Source organism: Silene latifolia, chromosome X (assembly GCF_048544455.1).
Source record: "Silene latifolia isolate original U9 population chromosome X, ASM4854445v1, whole genome shotgun sequence".
Lineage (NCBI taxonomy): Eukaryota > Viridiplantae > Streptophyta > Magnoliopsida > Caryophyllales > Caryophyllaceae > Silene > Silene latifolia.
This window is the reverse complement of record NC_133537.1, coordinates 24904377-24924227: the sequence shown is the minus strand read 5'-3', so window position 1 is coordinate 24924227 and position 19851 is coordinate 24904377. Positions and strand designations below refer to the sequence as shown.

The 19851-nt window shown below is 39.5% G+C and overlaps 1 protein-coding gene, 1 long non-coding RNA gene and 1 other non-coding gene across 3 annotated transcripts; 1 reads left to right on the top strand and 2 right to left on the bottom strand.

The window, feature by feature from the left end:
• Positions 1 to 3360: 3360 nt before the first annotated feature.
• Positions 3361 to 3467, bottom strand: LOC141625399 (small nucleolar RNA R71). The gene has a single exon (XR_012535182.1). It is a non-coding gene; the product is annotated as a small nucleolar RNA R71 (small nucleolar RNA).
• Positions 3468 to 14602: 11135 nt separating this feature from the next.
• On the bottom strand, positions 14603 to 15800 carry LOC141617065 (uncharacterized). Its single transcript, XM_074434234.1, has 2 exons — positions 15284 to 15800; positions 14603 to 15183 (listed from the first exon to the last, which is right to left on the bottom strand). Exons 1-2 carry the CDS (start codon positions 15798 to 15800, stop codon positions 14603 to 14605), a joined length of 1098 nt encoding a protein of 365 aa, XP_074290335.1.
• A 169-nt stretch (positions 15801 to 15969) lies between these two features.
• LOC141623158 (uncharacterized) lies at positions 15970 to 18887 on the top strand. Its single transcript, XR_012533218.1, has 2 exons — positions 15970 to 16577; positions 18233 to 18887. It is a non-coding gene; the product is annotated as an uncharacterized LOC141623158 (long non-coding RNA).
• Positions 18888 to 19851: the final 964 nt, after the last annotated feature.

Genomic DNA, 19851 nt, shown 5'->3' with positions numbered 1-19851 from the left:
TCAACAATAATGCGATCACATGTTTAAATCTCATAATAAGAATACATGAGGGAAAGTAATATTTTATTGTCAACTGATCCACATTAATCGGTAATGATTGGCTGACTAGAGTTTGACATTACTGTCGTATGATGGTGGTGATCAGTTGATCCCTTAAGGTCATACATCTAGGGTAACACTCTTAATTGATTAATTAATTATTTAATTAATTGTATGATGATACAAGTTAATTAATTCCTTAAAATTGAACAAATGGTTTTGTGAGCGAGATTACGTATCTTATTGTAATTCGATTAAATAAAATTCATTCTAAGTAATGTAAAATTATTTTATTACTTAGGTTTATTAATTGTTTATGAAACAATTATAATAAGAATGAATGGTTTATTATAAATACAAGTTGTTGTGATTTATAATTCTATGACCCATTTTAAGTACTTGTAATTGTGAATTACTAGTTAATTTTTGTATGTGATTTATTTTGTTAATCTAATGATTTTTAATAAGTTAAAAATGCATTATTTAATAGCATGTCTAGTAACATGTCCAATATGTCACACTACACAAATTGAACAATTGACAATCTTAAAATGGACCCTTTTATCTCAAGGGTGTCGTGTGAGTGGAAGGGGTTGGGGAGTTTTAGGACTTAATTGTTGCTCTAATTGAGAATTAAGCACAATGATGATGTCTCTAGTAGACCTAATTACTAGCCCTGCACTCTACATCTTGAGAAGAACAATAATGAGCATGGATTGGGCATACTACCCAAGGCCATCCGGCCACCCATAAGAAAAGAGAGAGTTTTTTCTCTTCTTTTATTATTCATTCATTCTTACACAACTCAACTACTTACTCTTCTCCTCTTCTCTCTAAAATTGAGTTTTAGAATAGAAAACAAAGTTGTTCAAAATCTTATATTTAGATTACTAAAAGTAGTAATAGAAATAATAATTAGATTAATTTTAAGGTCACTAATTTAATGTATCTAGTTAATATATAAATTAGTATTAAGGGTGATTATCTTGGTACAATTCCTTAAGGAGTAGATCATACCATTGGTTCTAAATTCATCTTTGGAGCTCTCGTATTTTTCGAAGACTTATTTGATAGGAGACCAATTATTATAACCGTGTGGCACCACCTTTGTAAGTTGATGATTTTCTTCTTACTTTGTTATTTTTGTTATGCATTGATACATGCATTTTATATAGTTTTTTTAGCCTATTTTAGCACGTATTTATATGCACTTTCATACTGTTTATACTGCATTTTGCCCCCGAATTGGCTACTTTGGTTCGTTTTGTCCGTTTTGTAGAAATGAACGCGAAAGTAGTGGAATCGTACCATTTTTTTTTCCTTTTTGCATGCATTTTGAGGAGACGGGATTTTTCGGAGTGAGTTTCTGCATTGGGATGCGTGAAGGCACGGTTCACGAGGCAGTCGGGTACGAGATTGGGCTGATTTGAAGGAAGAATACTCGATCGAGTGGTTTTATTACTCGATCGAGTGGTTTTTATAGCCTTGGTTGATCGATCGAGTGGATTATTACTCGATCAAGAAGTGCTGGAAAGTGGAGTTACTCGATCGAGTAACATTTATGTTCGATCGAGTAACTTTTCTGGAGTTTCACTCGATCGAGTGGTTTCAAACTACTCGATCGAGTGGTTTTTGGTTTCGTGGGCTTTAATTAGCCCGAGAACTTATTTTAGCTTTTGGACTTATTTTATTTTCTATTTAAGCTTACGTCAACTAGGTCATTAGCTATCGATTCTATTATCATCGACACTTTATTTTCCAGTTTTTCATCTATCATACTTCACTGTAACTTTATTTTCGGGGTTATTTCGCTCGGATTTTTTCGTTCTTTACGCCGGATTCTCACGATTGTATATCTCTTTCTCCTTTATTAATAATAATTTCTCTTTCGTTTACTTTAATTCTTTGTTTTGCTTTATTTAATTTCTGCCCTAATTCACTTTTATACAATTTATTTATTGTTTCATTATGTTTATTGTTAGTTCATCATTTGTTATTAGTTTTGATATAAATAGCGATATGAGTAGCTAAACTTGTTTCATGTTGGGATTAGGGGATCTACGGTAGAAATGTGACGATGTAGTGAATAAAGTAGATGAATTAATTGTGAGATTCTGTCACCATAGCAATATAACTGTATTTATCGGCTTAGTTGAGTGCACGCTTCTGAGTCACCTTTTTAATCTGGTTAAATTTAATCCTGGATCGGAAGATTGGACTAAATAGACCTGCTATGAATAGTAGACTACCCTGACGAGGACAGAAGTTAAGTTAGTGGTAATTTAGGATAGAAAGTGGACCGGAAGGACCTTTCCATATCCGTCTCGCAGTAATTTATCTAAGTTGTTTACAGTTGAGTCACTGGACTACCGTAGTGAACCGAAATCCTGACATGTCCCCTCTCTTTTGATAGTTTTTCATCTTTTTCTGCCCTTATTGCTCTTTTCTCTATTTCTCTTCCTTTAAACCTTTTAGTTTAGAAAACCAATTTAAACACCCCCCATTTTGTGACCAAATAGACGGACTCTTACAGATATCTTGCCTCCCTGAGGAGAACGACCTGACTTCCCTAGCTATATAGTTAGTTTAGTTAGTTATTTTTGATAGGTATACGACAGCCCTGTCAAATTTTGGCGCCGTTGTCGGGGAGGCAATTGCCCTATCTGTCTTTGTTTCGTTTATTTTATCCGTCTCTTGGAATTTTCATTCCTTGAGGCAGTTCTTATTTATTTTCTTTCAGTGTTGTGTATGCCCAGGTCAGACAGGTTTGAGTTAGTTGCAGCTGATTCAGAGCCAGAGAGACTATTTAGGCATAGACTCCGTCTGCAAAGAGAATCACGAAAGGAAGCCTTGAGTACTTTTGAACCAGAGCTTCAGCATTTCCTTTTTACAGAAAATCCCTATTTTGAAGAAGATACTTCTAGTTCTGTAAACCAACCAGTAAAGATGCCGAACATTGCTAGTCACTCGGAGCCTAAAACAGCTTCAATTCCAAAGGGTTTCAACCTCCAGACTGAGGATGGGAATACATTTGACATCCGTCCTTCCTATATCAATCTGGTGGACAGAAATCTCTATAGAGGTGTGGCAGGTGAAGAACCGAGGAAGCAGATGGACATCTTTACGGACTACTGTTCTACTATCCCCGCCACAAAGGGGGTAACTCAAGACAAGATTAAGGAGGTTCTGTTTCCTTTTTCTTTGACTGACTCAGCCAGGGAGTGGTTTACTGATTTGGACCGCGCGGCCACAGGGGTTACTAACTGGGAGACCCTTGCTCTTGCTTTTTACAAGAGATATTTCCCTCCACAGCGCACCAATAAGCTGAGGGCAAAGATCACAAGTTTCAAGCAAGCACCTGATGAAACTTTATATGAAGCGTGGTCCTGTTTCAAGAAGTTAGTGAGGTCTATTCCTCACCATGGTTTTGATCTGTGGTTTCTGTCTAACCAGTTCTACAATGGGCTATATGATGATCACAGAGCCATACTTGATGCGTCATCTAACGGAAGATTCCAAGAGAACACTGACGATGATAAGGGATGGGCCCTTATTGACGAGATGGTGAACCACTGTGCTGAGTATGGAAACCCGAGGGATGGTATTAGAACAGTTCATGCAGTCGATAAGCAGGTTGGGCTCAGCTGGAAGCCATGAATGCTAGGTTTGATAAGTTGGAGCTGCATTCTGCTGGGGAGCCTCAGACGGTTCATCTGCTTACTAGAGGGGAGACTGTTACATGTGAGGGATGTGGGAGCAATGACGGACACACTGTTGTTGGCTGTCTCATGGAGAAGGAACAGGTCCTTGTTTTCCAACAATACAGGCAAGGAGGGGATTCCTATTATAACAACCAAGGGGCAGTCCATCCTAACTTGAGGTGGACTAGTCAAAATGTGCTGAATCCTACCCATCCTCCGCAGCAGCAGCAGCCGTATGTCCCTCCACATAAGACTCAACAAGGCTTTCAGAAGCCTCATTCCTTTCCTACGCTTAATCAAGGTGCATCCTCTTCTGGTGGGATAAGTGAACTTGGTGAGTTGAAGACAATGCTGCAGTCTTTGACAAAGCAGTGGCAGCTGAGTGATCAACAAAAAGATGCATCAATCAAGGCACTTGAAACTCAAGTTGCCCAGTTAGCCGCGAACCAGTCTGCAAGGAAACCGGGCCATTTACCGTCACAAGCTGACAAAAATCCACATGAGACGGTAAATTTAATTAATTTGAGAAGCGGTCGTTCATATGAGGGACCGGAAGTGTTGAAATCAGACCCGAGGAAGGAAAATATTGCTGCTGAACAGTGTTCTGTCGAAGAAAAGGAGCTGACGGCAAAGAAAGTGCTCGATCGACTAGTTTCTGGAGGTCGATCGAGTAAAAATGCTAAAGAAAGTACTCAATCGAGTGGAATTTCTACTCGATCGAGTGAACAGGAAAAAGGAACTGCTCGATCGAGTGAAATTTCTGCTCGATCGAGTGACTCTGTTGAAGAAACTACTCGATCGAATGGGATTTTTGGTCGATCGAGTAGTATGGATAAAGGACAGCTTGATCGAGAGCCTGCTAGTGCTCGATCGAGTGAGAAATCACCTAAAAAACATCGTTCGAGAGGAAAGAAGCGTTCGAAGGATTTGGAGCTTGATCCGGCTGACACGTTGGAAGAGAGGAACAAGGGACTCGAGATACCCATCACGGTTCCCTTTCCGAGGCCTTTGCAGAGTACTAAAGCTAATCAACAATTCGGCAAATTTGCCGAACTCCTGAGAAGCTTGCAGGTCACTGTGCCATTCGCCGAACTGCTGACACAGGTACCCTCTTACCTTAAATTCATGAAAGAAATTTTATCGCGTAAGAGGCACATTAATGATCATGAGACGGTAGCTTTGACCGAGGTAGGGACGATCCTAGTTCAGAATAAGTTACCTCCCAAACAGTCAGACCCAGGTAGTTTTTCGATTCCGTGTCATATTGGTACCCACTTGATTGATAACGCGTTATGCGATCTTGGCGCTAGCGTGAGTGTCTTACCGTTGTCTCTGGCTAAGAGACTTGGTTTGACAAATTTTAATTGCACAAACATGACTGTTCAGATGGCCGACCGTAGCATATCACGGCCACTAGGTGTAATAGAAGACATACCTGTTAAGATCGGGACGTTCTTTATTCCCGTTGATTTTGTTATACTTGACATCCCCGAAGATGCCCGTACCCCTATTATTTTAGGGAGACCATTTTTGTTTACTGGCCGTGCAGTAATAGATGTCGGGGGCAAGACATTGACCTTTTAGGTTGGGGACAAGGAGCTGATATTCCATCAGTCTATGTTCCGGAGGGCTCCCATGCAAGCTCAGCCTTGCAATGCCCTCTCTTCTATTGACCCTATTATTGACACTCCAAATGAAAATTTGGAGCATTGTGCTGCTATTGTGACCCCTCCGCCTCAGGCTGAGAGCAAAAAGAAGGAAAGTTCGTCTGTTTTCCTTGCTGCAGGTACAGATGAAAATAATGCAGGAGCTGTCAAGGGGTGTTGTGCAATTAATGTCAGTCAAGGTGGGAGTGACAATGTTAGAGCCGGTGAGAAAGAAGCAAGGATGAGAAAAGTTCGCGCATATGTGGATGTCAACTATTCTCCTCCTAATGATTCAAGTTCAAGCTCATGGAAAATGAAAAGGACAGTCAATGTTGCTGAGATGACGTCCTCCAGTCAGGAGCCCTCCAAGGGGCTACTGAATTGCCTTGGGAAGTGAGCGGGGAAATGCCCCGTGTACCAATTTGTAAAAACAATTTTTAAATTTTCCGTTGAACTTTATTTATTGCTTTTAATTAGGACATTTAGAATTTAGACAATTTTTAGCGTAGATTAGAGACTATAGACTGTTAATTTGCGTATTTGGTATTTTGGGATACTTTTGTGAGTGTTTCTATGCAGGTTTGGGGAATTTTACGCAATTTCAAAGGAAGAATGACGAATTCAAGAGCTTACACAAGGAAAAGAGCTCGATCGAGTGCTTTTTATACTCGATCGAGTGAAATGTGTTCGATCGAGTGATTCCATTTTAGTCGATCGAGTAAAGCTGAAAAGGGGAGTTCTCGATCGAGTAAATATTTACTCGATCGAGTAGATGGATCCATAAAGTCCTCGATCGAGTAGTTCTAAACCACTCGATCGAGTGAAATGGGAAAAGACACGCAGGGAGTCTCCTTTAACTCCTTTCTTTTTCGTTCTTATTTCATTTAACCCAATTTTTTTTCGACAACCCTTCCTTTTTGCGATCAAAAACACCCCAAATCCTTCATATTTCTTGCCCATTTGCCAAATCTGTCACCTACATTTTGTTACCTGCTAATTAATCGTCAAAGGCCCTCTAATTTCCCTCTGATTTTCGCTATTTTACTCGGTCTATTGGGGATTTTAGGGTTTGCGGTTTTTCGATCAAAAAATCGCCATTTCTGCTTGTTATTTGTCGATTAATTGCAACTTGTAGGTTCATTCTTATCAAGTAAGTATCTCCTACACCTCTTTGCATTTTAATTTCACTAATTTCGCATTTTTATGAGGTGAATTAGGATTAGGGTTCGAAATCCCTTATTTAGCCGAGTTTTTCGACTTTGACTGTACTTGTTTGCCCTATTTAGCTTACTTGATGCTTCATCCCGTATCCTCATTGATATTTACTTGCCTAGTTCGAATTTTGCGCGAAATTCGCGATTAAGGGTGATTTTCAGTCGAAATTTTCGACTGTCAACTGGGTTTTCATGCTGTCATATGCTTAATTTACTTCAGTTGTTGCTCAATTGCTGCTATTGATGCCTGCTACCCCACCCCTATCGCTGTTTATCCGCTGTAATACGAGTTTTTGAGGAAAGTTGGGAATTTTTGTGCTGTAAGTCAAAAATTTCGACTGTTTAGGGGAATTTTCTGTTGTTTTCAGGCTGATTACCATGCTGTTTTCATGCTTTTTCTTATCAAATTCCCCTTCCCTTTTTATTCAGGATGGATTCTAGCTCTCTGCCCTCGACTAGCTCGACTTCTAGTCCATACTTGCCTGAGACGGTGGCCCATGTTGTTGCCATCGCCTCCACTTCTGTTAGTACCGCAGCCCCTGTGTTCTTAGTCTCTGCTGCTGGTATAGTTTTTACACCTGCTAGCACTGCTGCTAGCCCTGTTTCGGCTGCCACTTCAATCCATGACCACCACCGCCGCTAGTCTTTCTTCCTCGGTGGTGGTCACAAAGACCCACACCTCTACTTGACCACGGTGAGTACACCTGTGGCGGACTCACCAGCAGTTGCAGCTGCTTTTCGGGCGGCTCTAGTTCCTCGCACCGTCACTGGACGGGCTTCTACTTCGGGTTCTAGAGGTCGGGGCCGAGGTCGTGGACGTGCCCGTTCTACGCCAGCTCCTGGTACTTCTACTTCTCTTTGCTCCTTCGGCACGTCCTTTGTCCGAGGGGACAACTCTCTCGACTCTCACCCCGAGTACCCGCAGGTAATTTTCGTTAACGGTGTACATCGTAAGAGGTTTTACCACTTAGTTGGCTGTGAGTTTTTCCCTACCCGGTTCTTAGACCGACCGGCACTTGAGAGACTCGGCTTCTACGAGTCAGTTTGTGAGCTTTTACGGGGCACAGGGATGGCCGGACTCATCACTATGAGTGGCCACACCTTTCTGGAGCTGAGTCTTGAGTTCCTCAGCTCCTTCACATTCTCCTCCGGGGCACACGACGCTGCCCCCACTAGTCCTTCCGTGTCATTCCGGTTGTTCAACCGAACCTTTTCGATGACTTTGGAGGAGTTTGGTACCAGACTCGACCTTTCCTTTACGGGCGACACTACTGCCCCGAGGAAGGTCATTCGTCAGCTTTGACGGACCTTGGCCCAGACCACCTTTCCCGAGCGAAAGCTCGCACAGGTCCACCTTCCCCCTGCCCGTTAATTTCTTAGACTGATGGGGAGCACCATTTTTTGCCGTAGGGAGCCAAACAACATCAACAACAACGAGCTCTCCATCTTAGGTGGTTACCTGAACATTGACTGCGAGGGTCATTTTACCCTCAACATTGCCTATCTGACCGCCCAGTACTTCCAGGCCCAGGGGGAGAAGGTCACGGGATCTATTGTCTGCGGTGGCATAGCCACCATTCTTGCCCGTTCCCTTTTCCCTGTCTGGCCTCGTGACTTACCGTACCTCCCAAGAGAGAGGTATCTGAGCCTAGATGCCATGCATTCTCAGCATTGGCTGACCATAGACTTTCGGACTTGGAAGATAGACGGTTCCTTGTTCGTGGACTTACCTTGCACCACTCTCCCCCGTCTAGCCCCTTTGCCTACTGTCGCACGGGGCACCCGACTTCCACCACTGCCCGACTACCACCTCCACGTCCGACCACCTACCACTTTACCCGCCGCTAAGAAGCGGCGTAGACTTCAGACCGGAGAGGGGTCCACACCTTCTGGGAGCGGCCAGCCTTCCACGACCACTCCTACAACTACCCCGATCCCTACCTCCACTCCTACTCCCGCACCCGCCGACCAGACACAGCCGGTCCTACCGGCTAATTTTGTACCTCCACCACCCTTTGAGGCGTCCTCGGTCATGGACCAAGGGCGTCGTGACGGTTTGTTAGTTGAGATTGCAGAGAGACGGGCTCGTATGGAGCGGGACTTAGCTTTGACTTTGTTCCCTCTATACGAGTACCACTTGAGTCGACACCGTCCGATCCCAGAGGGTTGGCCACACCCTTCCTTTTACCGGTACCCAGCTGAGGGGTACCCGGAGTCTGCTGAGGAGGAGGAGGAGGACGAGGACCCGGCGGCGGCGGCGGAGAGAGCTCGAGCTGAGCAAAGGAGGAGGAGAGCGCAGGAGGTAGACCCGGACTTCAGGGTGACGGAGGAGGACGTGCGCGACAGCGACGAGGAGGCTGACGAGTAGCTACTGGTCTACTCACTTCCCCAGTTTTCTGGCTGGTTTGGGGAAGTTCGTGTTTTGTATGTACATCTCACTCTTTTATTTTTGTCTCCTTTTTATTTTATTTTTCATTCTTTATTGGTTGTATATTCCCGTTCCCCTATATATATCTGCCGGTGTATGCTGGAGGACAACGAGGGCGTTGTCCGTTTTGGTTTGGGGAAGGTATTGCATCCTTTTGAGTCTACATTTGCATTTGTTTTGCATTCACGTTTATTTATTTCAGCTTGCATTGTTTATTTATTTCACTAAAAATCAAAAAAAAAATTAGAACAAATTTCAAAAATTCAAAAAAATTTCACGTTTATTTTTGCATATAGGTTGAGTCGGAACGGTAGATTTCCGTGATGAAACTGCACTATAACTTGTCATTTTTACTTGAGCCTTGCACTTCTGTTGATAGTTATCAGCTTTGCCATACGCATAGTCTACGAGTTTCTGTTCAAATATAGCTGACTGCTTAGACTTAACCTGATAAATTGGCAACCTACTTTACAATTTCTGAGGTTTAGAGCCCATAACTGGTGACATTCATGACCAGTTCATTAGGAATTGAGAGTAGTACTCCTTGCATAGCATGTTCATCATTTTTGCACTTTTATGACATTCGATTTCTTGTCAAATGCACGCATCCAGGTTTGTGGTCGGTGTCACATGCAGGGAGGTGCTTGCAAATTTTCCCTTTTTCTTATATTTTTCACCCATTTAGCTCCACTTAAGCCAACACTTGCCTTTTTGACCCATTTGCTACATCCCAAACTGAGCCTGCCTAGTCAAACTAGTTTAGTATGTCTTTTGTGGTATGATTTTCCGTCTGCAGTTTGGCCCGTGTTTATATGATTGGAGTTGGTGGAAATTAGAGGAAGGAGAAAAAGAAAAAAAAAGAATTGAAAAAAAAAGAAGAAAAACGTGAAAAGAGAAAAGAAAAAGAAAAGAAAAAAATGAAAAAAAAAAAAAAAAAAAAGTGAAAGAAAGAAAGAAAAAAAGTTGAAAAAAAGATTTGATATGTTTCAGTTGATTCATTTAGACGGTGTTAAAAAAGGAAAGTTTGTGACTGTCTAACTCCTTCATTCTTATTCCATATTTTTGAGGAGATTGTGTATGAGATTAGTGAGATGTGTGCCAAATGAAGGGCACTTATACTTTATTTTTCAGTCAATTGAGATTCGGATGGTTTTATATGGTCCTGTTAGGAACTAGCTTGACGCTTTTACCTCCACATTACCATAACTTGTTTTGCCTTTTCTCACCTAAACCTCACTATTCCCATATAATTTGTATGCCCTCGGCTGTGACGGACATTATTGGTTGGAGTGTGTGCATTAGTACTTGAATCGTCTTTCATTTTTGTTGCATGCATGCTATGTAGGTCGCAGTTAGGTGAGTGACTGTTCTTCCTTCTCTCTTTTACATATAACATTCACCCTTTGCTTCATGAGAGAAGAGTGACCACGAGAGAGTCCGATTTTGTTGGTCTTACAAGGTCGATAGATTGGCTATATTTCTGAACAGCTTATAACTCGTTTGCGTATTGACTACTTAGCTATGACTGTTAATTTTCGTTGCATTAAATTGGTTCAAGTAGACAAGTTAAGCTGCCTCTGATTTTTCATTTCCGTTCCATTAGTTGCATTTTAGTTTACTCGAGGACGAGTAAAGGTTCGGTTTGGGGAGATTTGATACGTGCATTTTATATAGTCTTTTTCGCCTATTTTAGCACGTATTTATATGCACTTTCATACTGTTTATACTGCATTTTGCCCCCGAATTGGCTACTTTGGTTTGTTTTGTCCGTTTTGTAGAAATGAACGCGAAAGTAGTGGAATCGTACCATTTTTCGTCCTTTTTGCATGCATTTTGCGGAGACGGGATTTTCCGGAGTGAGTTTCTGCATTGGGATGTGTGAAGGCACGAGTCACGAGGCAGTCGGGTACGATATTAGGCTGATTTGAAGGAAGAATACTCGATCGAGTGGTTTTATTACTCGATCGAGTGGTTTTTATAGCCTTGGTTGATCGATCGAGTGGATTATTACTCGATCAAGAAGTGCTGGAAAGTGGAATTACTCGATCGAGTAACATTTATGTTCGATCGAGTAACTTATCTTGAGTTTCACTCGATCGAGTGGTTTCAAACTACTCGATCGAGTGGTTTTCGGTTTCGTGGGCTTTAATTAGCCCGAGAACTTATTTTAGCTTTTGGACTTAGTTTATTTTCTATTTAAGCTTACGTCAACTAGGTCATTAGCTATCGATTCTATTATCATCGACACTTTGTTTTCCAGTTTTTCATCTATCATACTTCACTGTAACTTTATTTTCGGGGTTATTTCGCTCTGATTTTGTCGTTCTTTACGCCGGATTCTCACGATTGTAAGCTCTTCTCCTTTATTAATAATAATTTCTCTTTCGTTTACTTTAATTCTTTGTTTTGCTTTATTTAATTTCTGCCCTAATTCACTTTTATGCAATTTATTTATTGTTTCATTATGTTTATTGTTAGTTCATCATTTGTTATTAGTTTTGATATAAATAGCGATATGAGTAGCTAAACTTGTTTCATGTTGGGATTAGGGGATCTACCGTAGAAATGTGACGATGTAGTGAATAAAGTAGATGAATTAATTGTGAGATTCTGTCACCATAGCAATATAACTGTATTTATCGGCTTAGTTGAGTGCACGCTTCTGAGTCACCTTTTTAATCTGGTTAAATTTAATCCTGGATCGGAAGATTGGACTAAATAGACCTGCTATGAACAGTAGACTAACCTGACGAGGACGGAAGTTAAGTTAATGGTAATTTAGGATAGAAAGTGGATCGGAAGAACCTTTCCATATCCGTCTCGCAGTAATTTATCTAAGTTGTTTACAGTTGAGTCACTGGACTACCGTAGTGAACCGAAATCCTGACATGTCCCCTCTCTTTTGATAGTTTATCATCTTTTTCTGCCCTTATTGCTCTTTTCTCTGTTTCTCTTCCTTTAAACCTTTTAGTTTATAAAACCAATTTAAACACCCCCCATTTTGTGACCAAATAGACGGACTCTTACAGATATCTTGCCTCCCTGAGCAGATCGACCTGACTTCCCTAACTATATAGTTAGTTTAGTTAGTTATTTTTGATAGGTATACGACAGCCCTGTCATGCATGCATAAGATCTAGTTAGTTTATGACTAAACTAAAATTATAAAGTTATTAGAAATGTCTAATAAGAGATTAATGAATCATTCACTATCTCCAAAAGCATAACTCACGAACCACACTTATTACACACACTCATACTAGATCCTCAAGTTCCCCCTTTTATTAACACAACTCATCCACAACTTAACATGATAATAATGTCCAACACCCTACACTTACTGTCCCAATAAAAGATTATGAACCATCTGCAGCTTCCAGATCAGTACAACACATGTTCTACAAATCACTTACCATTACTATGTCAACCAAAGCCTCCTCTAAAAGAAGATTACAAGTACTCCAACAACCTCTCGCAACCGTGTCATGTCAACAGGATATCACTATACCATGACAACAACGGAAACATACACAACTCTCTTCCATGTCATACTCTACCCTCACACCCAAGCTGAAAGTGCTAAGAAACATCAATAAACAAAACAACCGTCTATCTGTCCAAACCGAAACTCACAGGAAACAGCAGTAAACAAAACAACTGGTGTGTACTTTTGAAAACTCGTATCGTAATCATCCCGCCTACTCCACCGCAACCGATGACGGCATCGCAACACCGCCACCAACAGCCGCACCGCAGCGCGAAAATACTCGCATCACAAAACGAAATACCGTGCCCGGATCATCACCCGAGGCACAACAACCACATAAACACTAACTCAGTATAACTTCCTGGACCAGAAAACTTACTCAAAACCGCTTTACTAGATCACAACGCAACAAATCATAAGGAATAAACATATATTAACCTTATGAATATCACTCATACCATTACCAGGAATGAACATATATCATGAATACACATACAAGTATAACTAGCCATGCCAAATCACCAAAACTATCACTTTTGAATATCATTCCACGAGGTTACTGATAACTCATATTTTAGCGTCATTTTACTCATACTCTAACCTTTTATTCGACTCGATTTTGTGTGCTTTTATCGAACTAAAGCTCATTTAATAACTAATTTATAATAATTAGTCGTTTTAGTTAGAATTAATAATTAGTCGGATTCTTGTTTAATATTAATATTACTATTACTTTATTATAATAATGTGTAGGTAAGGAGGAATAACGAGACGGAAATAAGACGGGTCGAGACGATTCTAACAAAGTGGGTCAAGTAAGATAAGCTTGGAGGAATTGAACCAAGTCAAGGCCAAAATTGACCTTGGCCAATGTTCATTATCAACTTCCCTCATTTACCCAGCAAATTCAATTCATCACAAATTAACCCATCAAATTCACCATCAATCCCGACAACCCACTTGATTTGCACCACCATGGCTCGAGCACCCGACTCCGTTTCCGCCCAGTTCAACCTTCATCACCTGCTCCCATCCTCCAACTCAATCAATTTCACCACCACAACCTTCCACCTATTGAACCACCATAAATCAAATCGCTTACATCCGCAACACCTTACACTCACCATCAACTCCATTAATCAACGACCTAGCTCCGACAAGCGCCATCACACACCCGCATCATCAATTCCGACGCATCTCAACTGCAACAATCACCATTAAAGCCGACACCTGCTGCCATCATTCTCTCACCATCATTGACTCCATTTCGCACCACCCATCAGTCCATCACCGCCAAATTCGAGCTCGGAACCCGAAACCGAGCCAAAGCAAGTCACCACTGATCTCAGGCTTGGCTCCATGGAATCTCCAATCAAAAGGGATGAAGAAGAGAAGAGCATTCGAGTTCAAGATGGACCCGCTTAAATTGACGAAGACCCGACTCGAAAACCAAACTATCGGGTCCAATACAAGCAGCCGTGCGAGTTCAAGAGCCACCCTGCGACTTCGTTCCAGTAGGCTTGGACCGTGCGAGTTCCACCGACTTGGGCGAGTTAACCGTGCGTCTTGAATCCAGTAGCTTATGACCGTGCGAAGTTGGTCGTGCGAAGCGAGTTTACCGTGCAATTCCTGAAGCTTTTTATTTGCGGTCGAGTAAGAACAACCCATTTTAGTGGGGTTTGTCTTAATTTGGTGGGTCCAATCATTGGGCTCTTCTTTTGTCTGCATTTCGGGAGTTTTGGGAGTCCAATTTGGTTTTGTTTTAGACCACTCTTAAGCAAATGTCATCTTAACTAGGTCACTACCCCATTTTATTTTTAATTTGACCTTATTTATCTTGACCCACTTTTACACTCCCAAGCAGAAAGTCGTGACCTAGATCATCAATCCAATTATTTTCCATTTTCCAACATTTTCAATCATTTCCCACTTTCCAACATTTTCAATCATTTGCCACATTATCTACCTCACCAAAACATCTCTCTTACTTTTTCTATTATAACTTTTTACTAAACAAAATATAAAAATGTTAATGTTATTTTTGTATTTTTGTTAAATATGTTAATTAATTATTAATTATTCCAATATTATAAGTATTTTAGATCTTCTATGAACTCCGCTATTATGTGTTCATAGTTAAGATAAGTTTCTCGTTCATCTTCCACTATCATATTATGCATAATAATACAAGCCATAAGAACCTTCCCCATCATAGTTCGATCCCAAAGAAGACAAGGGCGTTTGATAAACGAAAATCGAGCTTGTAAGACGCCGAAAGCACGCTCAACATCTTTTCGACAACTCTCTTGTCGAGCTGCAAATAACTTATGCTTTTGAATTTGAGGCGCATTAATTGTTTTAACAAATGTTGCCCAAGCCGGATATATGCCATCAGCAAGATAATATCCTATGTTATATTTCGTGCCATTTACCGTGTAATTAACGGTTGGGGCGGATTCTTCTAAAACTTCATCAAATAGTGGAGAACGTTGAAGAACATTAATATCATTAAGCGAACCTGGAGTACTGAGTAAGGCATGCCATATCCATAAATCGTACGATGCGACAACTTCCAAAACGACCGTTGGCTTTCCACTTCTCCCAGAATATTGTCCTGCCCATCCTGTTGGACAGTTTTTCCACTCCCAGTGCATGCAGTCAATGCTACCTGCCGGGAAATCCACGAACCTCCCCCATATGAAGTAACCTTGCTAAATATTGATGATTGGGTCTACGTAGATACTCGTTCCCAAAGTTTAGTATCACACCTTCGACGAACGATTTAAGAGAGTCTCTTACGGATGTATCGCTCATACGCAAATATTCATCTACTGAATCAGTAGACGTACCATATGCTAGAACTCTTAAAGCCGTTGTGCATCTCTGCAATGTTGAGAAACTAAGTCTTCCATTACCCCCGGGTCGTTGTTGGAAAAAGTGATCATTAGCGGATATAGCATTTACTATACGCATGAATAAATGCTTGTGCATGCGAAATCTTCGGCGGAAAAGGTCCTCGGGATAGACCGGATCCATAAAGTAATCGTTGTATAATTGGTTATGACCCTCTTCACGGTTCCTCTCAATGTTTCTCCTACGGCGTCTAGGAGGAGGAATTGGTCGTTGTATATTTCTATTGACACGCTCACGAATACGTTGGGCTACAAGGTTTTGTAGAGCCTCAGATTGTTCATCCATTTTGGCTTCCCATTCGTAATCGGAAAGTGTATGTTGATCAATAATATTATCGTTGGAAGAGTTTGAACTGGAACTTGACTCAGACATTTTTTTTGGTAATAATATTTCGTTTTATAATTTTGTTTTGTAAAAAAAATTTTATAGAATGAAAGAAGAAATAAGTGAGAATGATTTTTTCTTACAACTATACAGGGTATATATAAGTGATTTTCTCCAAGGGCTATATTCAATCCAACGGCTATATTTAATCCAACGGCCATATTTTAATCTAACGGCTATAATTGTTCCAACGGCTATATTCCGATGTAACGGTTATATTCCGATGTAACGGCTGTATTCCAATCTTAATTTCCGTGTCTTAAAAAATTCCTGTCTAGCTAACTCCGTCCATTAATTTCGTGTCTAGCTAACTCCATCCATTAATTTCCGCGGCTATTTGATCATTACTCATTATTTAATTTCTCACAGTCAACCCCATTTTTAGATCAAATTCCCTTAGTCGCTCAATCTTTCTTCCTGTTAATTCAACTTCTTATACTGATTCAACAAATAGATCTCAAATTAATCCTTCTAGATCTCAAAATAATATAACATTTCAAACACTCATGTCAAATAATTCAATACCCACTTCACAAAACTTGGATAATACAAAACTTTCTCCTGATAATTTGCCTCATCAAAGCAAATAATTTACAGTTCTCAACTTTGAGAAAATCAGTCTGTTGTTCATCAAATTGATGAGGGTAGTCAAGTTATTTTTTGGTAATTTTTAGTCCGTTGTTCATCAAATCAGTCCGTTGTTCAGTTGTTCATCAAATCAGTCTGTTGTTCATCAAATCAAAGCCATGATTAAAGATGATTCTGGTAATTTTTTGTTCATCTTCAATTTCTAATCCGTAAATTATTCTGTATAAGTTATTTTTTTAATCTGATGTTGCTGTTTATTTGCTCTTATTTTTTAATACGAATTTTGCTCTTATTTTTGCTCTTATTCTGTTTTTAATCCGTAAATTATTCTGTTTATTTGCTCTAGTCCTCTGATTTTGCTCTTATTTTTTAATACGAATTTGCGAGACAAATTGCTAACAATAAAATATAATATTATTAATTAGTTAAAGCCGATGTATTAAAGATCCGTCATATATTTTTTGATAAGTTTCTTCTTCATCTCTTCATCATCTGGAATTAGATGTTGTTTTACTAGCAATGTGTATAAAATCTTCATATCTGACTTCATCTTTATGTTTCCTCTTGTCATTTCTGCTATTTGTAAATCTGCTTCTATTCGCCTTTGCCGTAACTGAATTTGTGCTTTGTTATCGGTACTAATTCCGTTAAGAAGCGATTTATCTTCTTCGTTGAATGTACTCACTATTGTCGTCGTCGTTGTCTTTGTTTTGCCCTTACGCCTCTTCGCGTCTATCGGGACAATTGTTAATGTCTTCAACACTAGTTGGAGTGTCGATATTAACACTAGAAGTGGTCGGGATGTTAACACTATGAGAACTAGAATCCACATCCGACCTCGTCCTTTTATAACTTGATCCACTTACTTCAGTTATTACACCCTTTTTTGGTAAAGACCGTTTAGGGTGCTTACTCATAATATGATAAACACCAAAATCAACAAAAACATTACCATTGTTTTCAAGGCGATACAATTTTTGAGCCGCCTCAATGTCGTCTTCTATATTTGTCCCGCTTGCGGGTGGTCGACTAATGACTTTGCTATAACAACTAACCCATTTGTTGACATTTAAATTTAGTCGTTTCCAACGATTTTTCATACCTTCAATAGTCTTTGAACGAAATTCGTAGTGACTTTTATTTTCTAGCCGAGCTTGTTCGAACAATTCTAATACATTCGACCATCTTACTATATTGGTTTGATTTTTTCCAAGGATTGAATCTTCGCTACAAATACACCAAGCGGACATAAGAGCTAAATCTTCCTTCTCATTCCATTTGTCAATTTTTGTTGTGTTGGATTGATTTTTTTGGAAGATGATGGTTTATATGTTTTAGTCGCACAATAATTTTCAATATTTCTTGTGTTAGATTGATTTTTTTGAGAAGAAGATGGTATATTTGTTTTACTAGCACAATAAAGGGGGGTATTTTGAACAAATTCTTGTGTCGGGAGTTGAGATAACGACATTGGATTGCCAAAAATATCTAGTTTTTGAGAAGTTTGGGTACCCGATAATAATTCTGAAAAAGTTGGAATATAATTGTTTTGAGTAGTTTTATTTAAATCGAAAATTGGATCTTCTTCGGAGGAAATATCGTTTATATCGTAACTTGAAAAATCAATATTATTTAAATCCATTTTGTTATTTTAGTAGTAATGTGAAAATATTATGTGAAGTAAGATTTTGGTGACATCATGTTAATTTTGAGTTCCTTTTATAGACCATTAAAAAAAACTTTTTTTTTATTATCAGTTTTTTAATAATTATAATTTAAAAAACAAATGTTATATTTAATTTTTTTTACTACCTAAGTATTTATTTTTGCAGGTGAAACTTGGTAGTTCCAAAAGAAAAGCAAAGTGGATGGTTGGTGGTGGTTGGATGATGCATTGATGCGTGAAGTGAAGAATCAAACATTCATTTCATTTTTTCCTCTTTATTTGTGTTCTCAATATTTGTGCCCAACAAATACCTCATTGACATGTGGAAGGTCACAAGGCAACCCACCCAAGTCATGGGGTGACCTTTTTATATAGAAGGTCTTCTTAATTTTTTCATTAATCCATGATTAAAGAGAACCACCCCCCAAGTGACTTAGTTGGTGACCTTGCTTGGGGGTGGTCTTAGTGTACTTCCAATTCCAATATGGTATAAACTTACTATAATGCCCTTAAGAATCATCTTTATACAAATAGAAGAAAATCCCAAATAAAAAGGGGAGTCTCATATTATCTTATCTAAGGTTGTATTTAGGGAAGAACACAAAAAATCTCTCATTTATCTTAAAATCTCATATTTAGGATTGTGATTCTTTTTTGTAGAAGATTGAAGATTTCTCCTTTATTTCTTCCTATCATTAATCATTAATCCAACCTTTCTCTTCATTGTTGGTATTATTGTTCTTCTCTTTCCTTTCTTATGTTGAATTGTTTACATTTTGAATTGTTCAAGGTTTGATTGTTTAAGTTAGCTTCTTTATAAAGGTTCTTCCTTTATGTTAGTTGTTGTTAGATCTTAGTTTAATTAGTATTCTATTATCTTTATTTTGTTAATTGCATGATTAATTGTAGAAATCAATTTCATACCATGTTTATTGTCAAAGTTTCTACCTTTATCAATTGTATTGTCTTAATAAACAAGACTCGTGAGTAGTCTTTTAACTAGGACTCGGTTTAACCCAACAAGAGTAGTTTCATTAATTGATTCACATAAAGGCTAATTGCATTGTTGGGGGCGATTGGTAAGGGTAGTCTAGAGGATTGATTTGATTTATGGGTCAATTTTGGGTAATGTTAATTTGTGACCCTTGTCCACCAACGAGAGTTGGTTAGGTCGGGAATCAGGTACCCGGTATTTGATCTTATTGCTAACCTAGGTTGAGACCGAAAAGGAGAATCAAGGGAGGGTACCTCTAGACTAGCGTTTGAATTCGACCTTCGAGAGAAGGAGTTGGATGACCCGGAAAATGATGAGGGCTTTTGGACTTAGGAGAAACTAGGATACCTTAGAGAAGTGTACATTTCTAGGGTGGTCGGGTTTCTACCTTAGGATTCCGACCTCCGAGACCGAAAGGGAGGGGGGTTGGGAGGACTAGTGTCCTAATGCGAACTCGAGATGGGGGTATTAGGCGAATTAGAGCCATCTCCTCCTTACTTGTCTACCCGAATAATTAGCCTAGGGAATCGTGATGTAGAATTACGAATTATTGTGGGAGAACCGAGTTCTAGGCCTTTTAATCACTTGATTTACAAATTAATCTTCTCTTTCTCATTTTTCCTTCCCTTGTTAAATTGCATTTCATTTTGTTAGTTTAGTCGTTAGATTAATACCCTCATCTTATTATTGTCGACTTAGCTAAGCTTAAGGATTAAAGCGATTAGTAATCTTCCTAGCTCCTTGTGGGATCGACCCTCAATTTTGCACGATGACAACCGTGCACTTGCCAG

What these genes read in the sequence shown, in the direction of transcription:
- LOC141617065 (XM_074434234.1), bottom strand. Translation starts at nt 15,800, where the DNA reads ATGTCTGAGTCAAGTTCCAGTTCAAACTCTTCCAACGATAATATTATT. An exon ending in TCTTAAATCGTTCGTCGAAG is followed by an intron (nt 15,184 to 15,283) that starts GTGTGATACTAA and finishes ATTTCCCGGCAG; the next exon opens with GTAGCATTGACTGCATGCAC.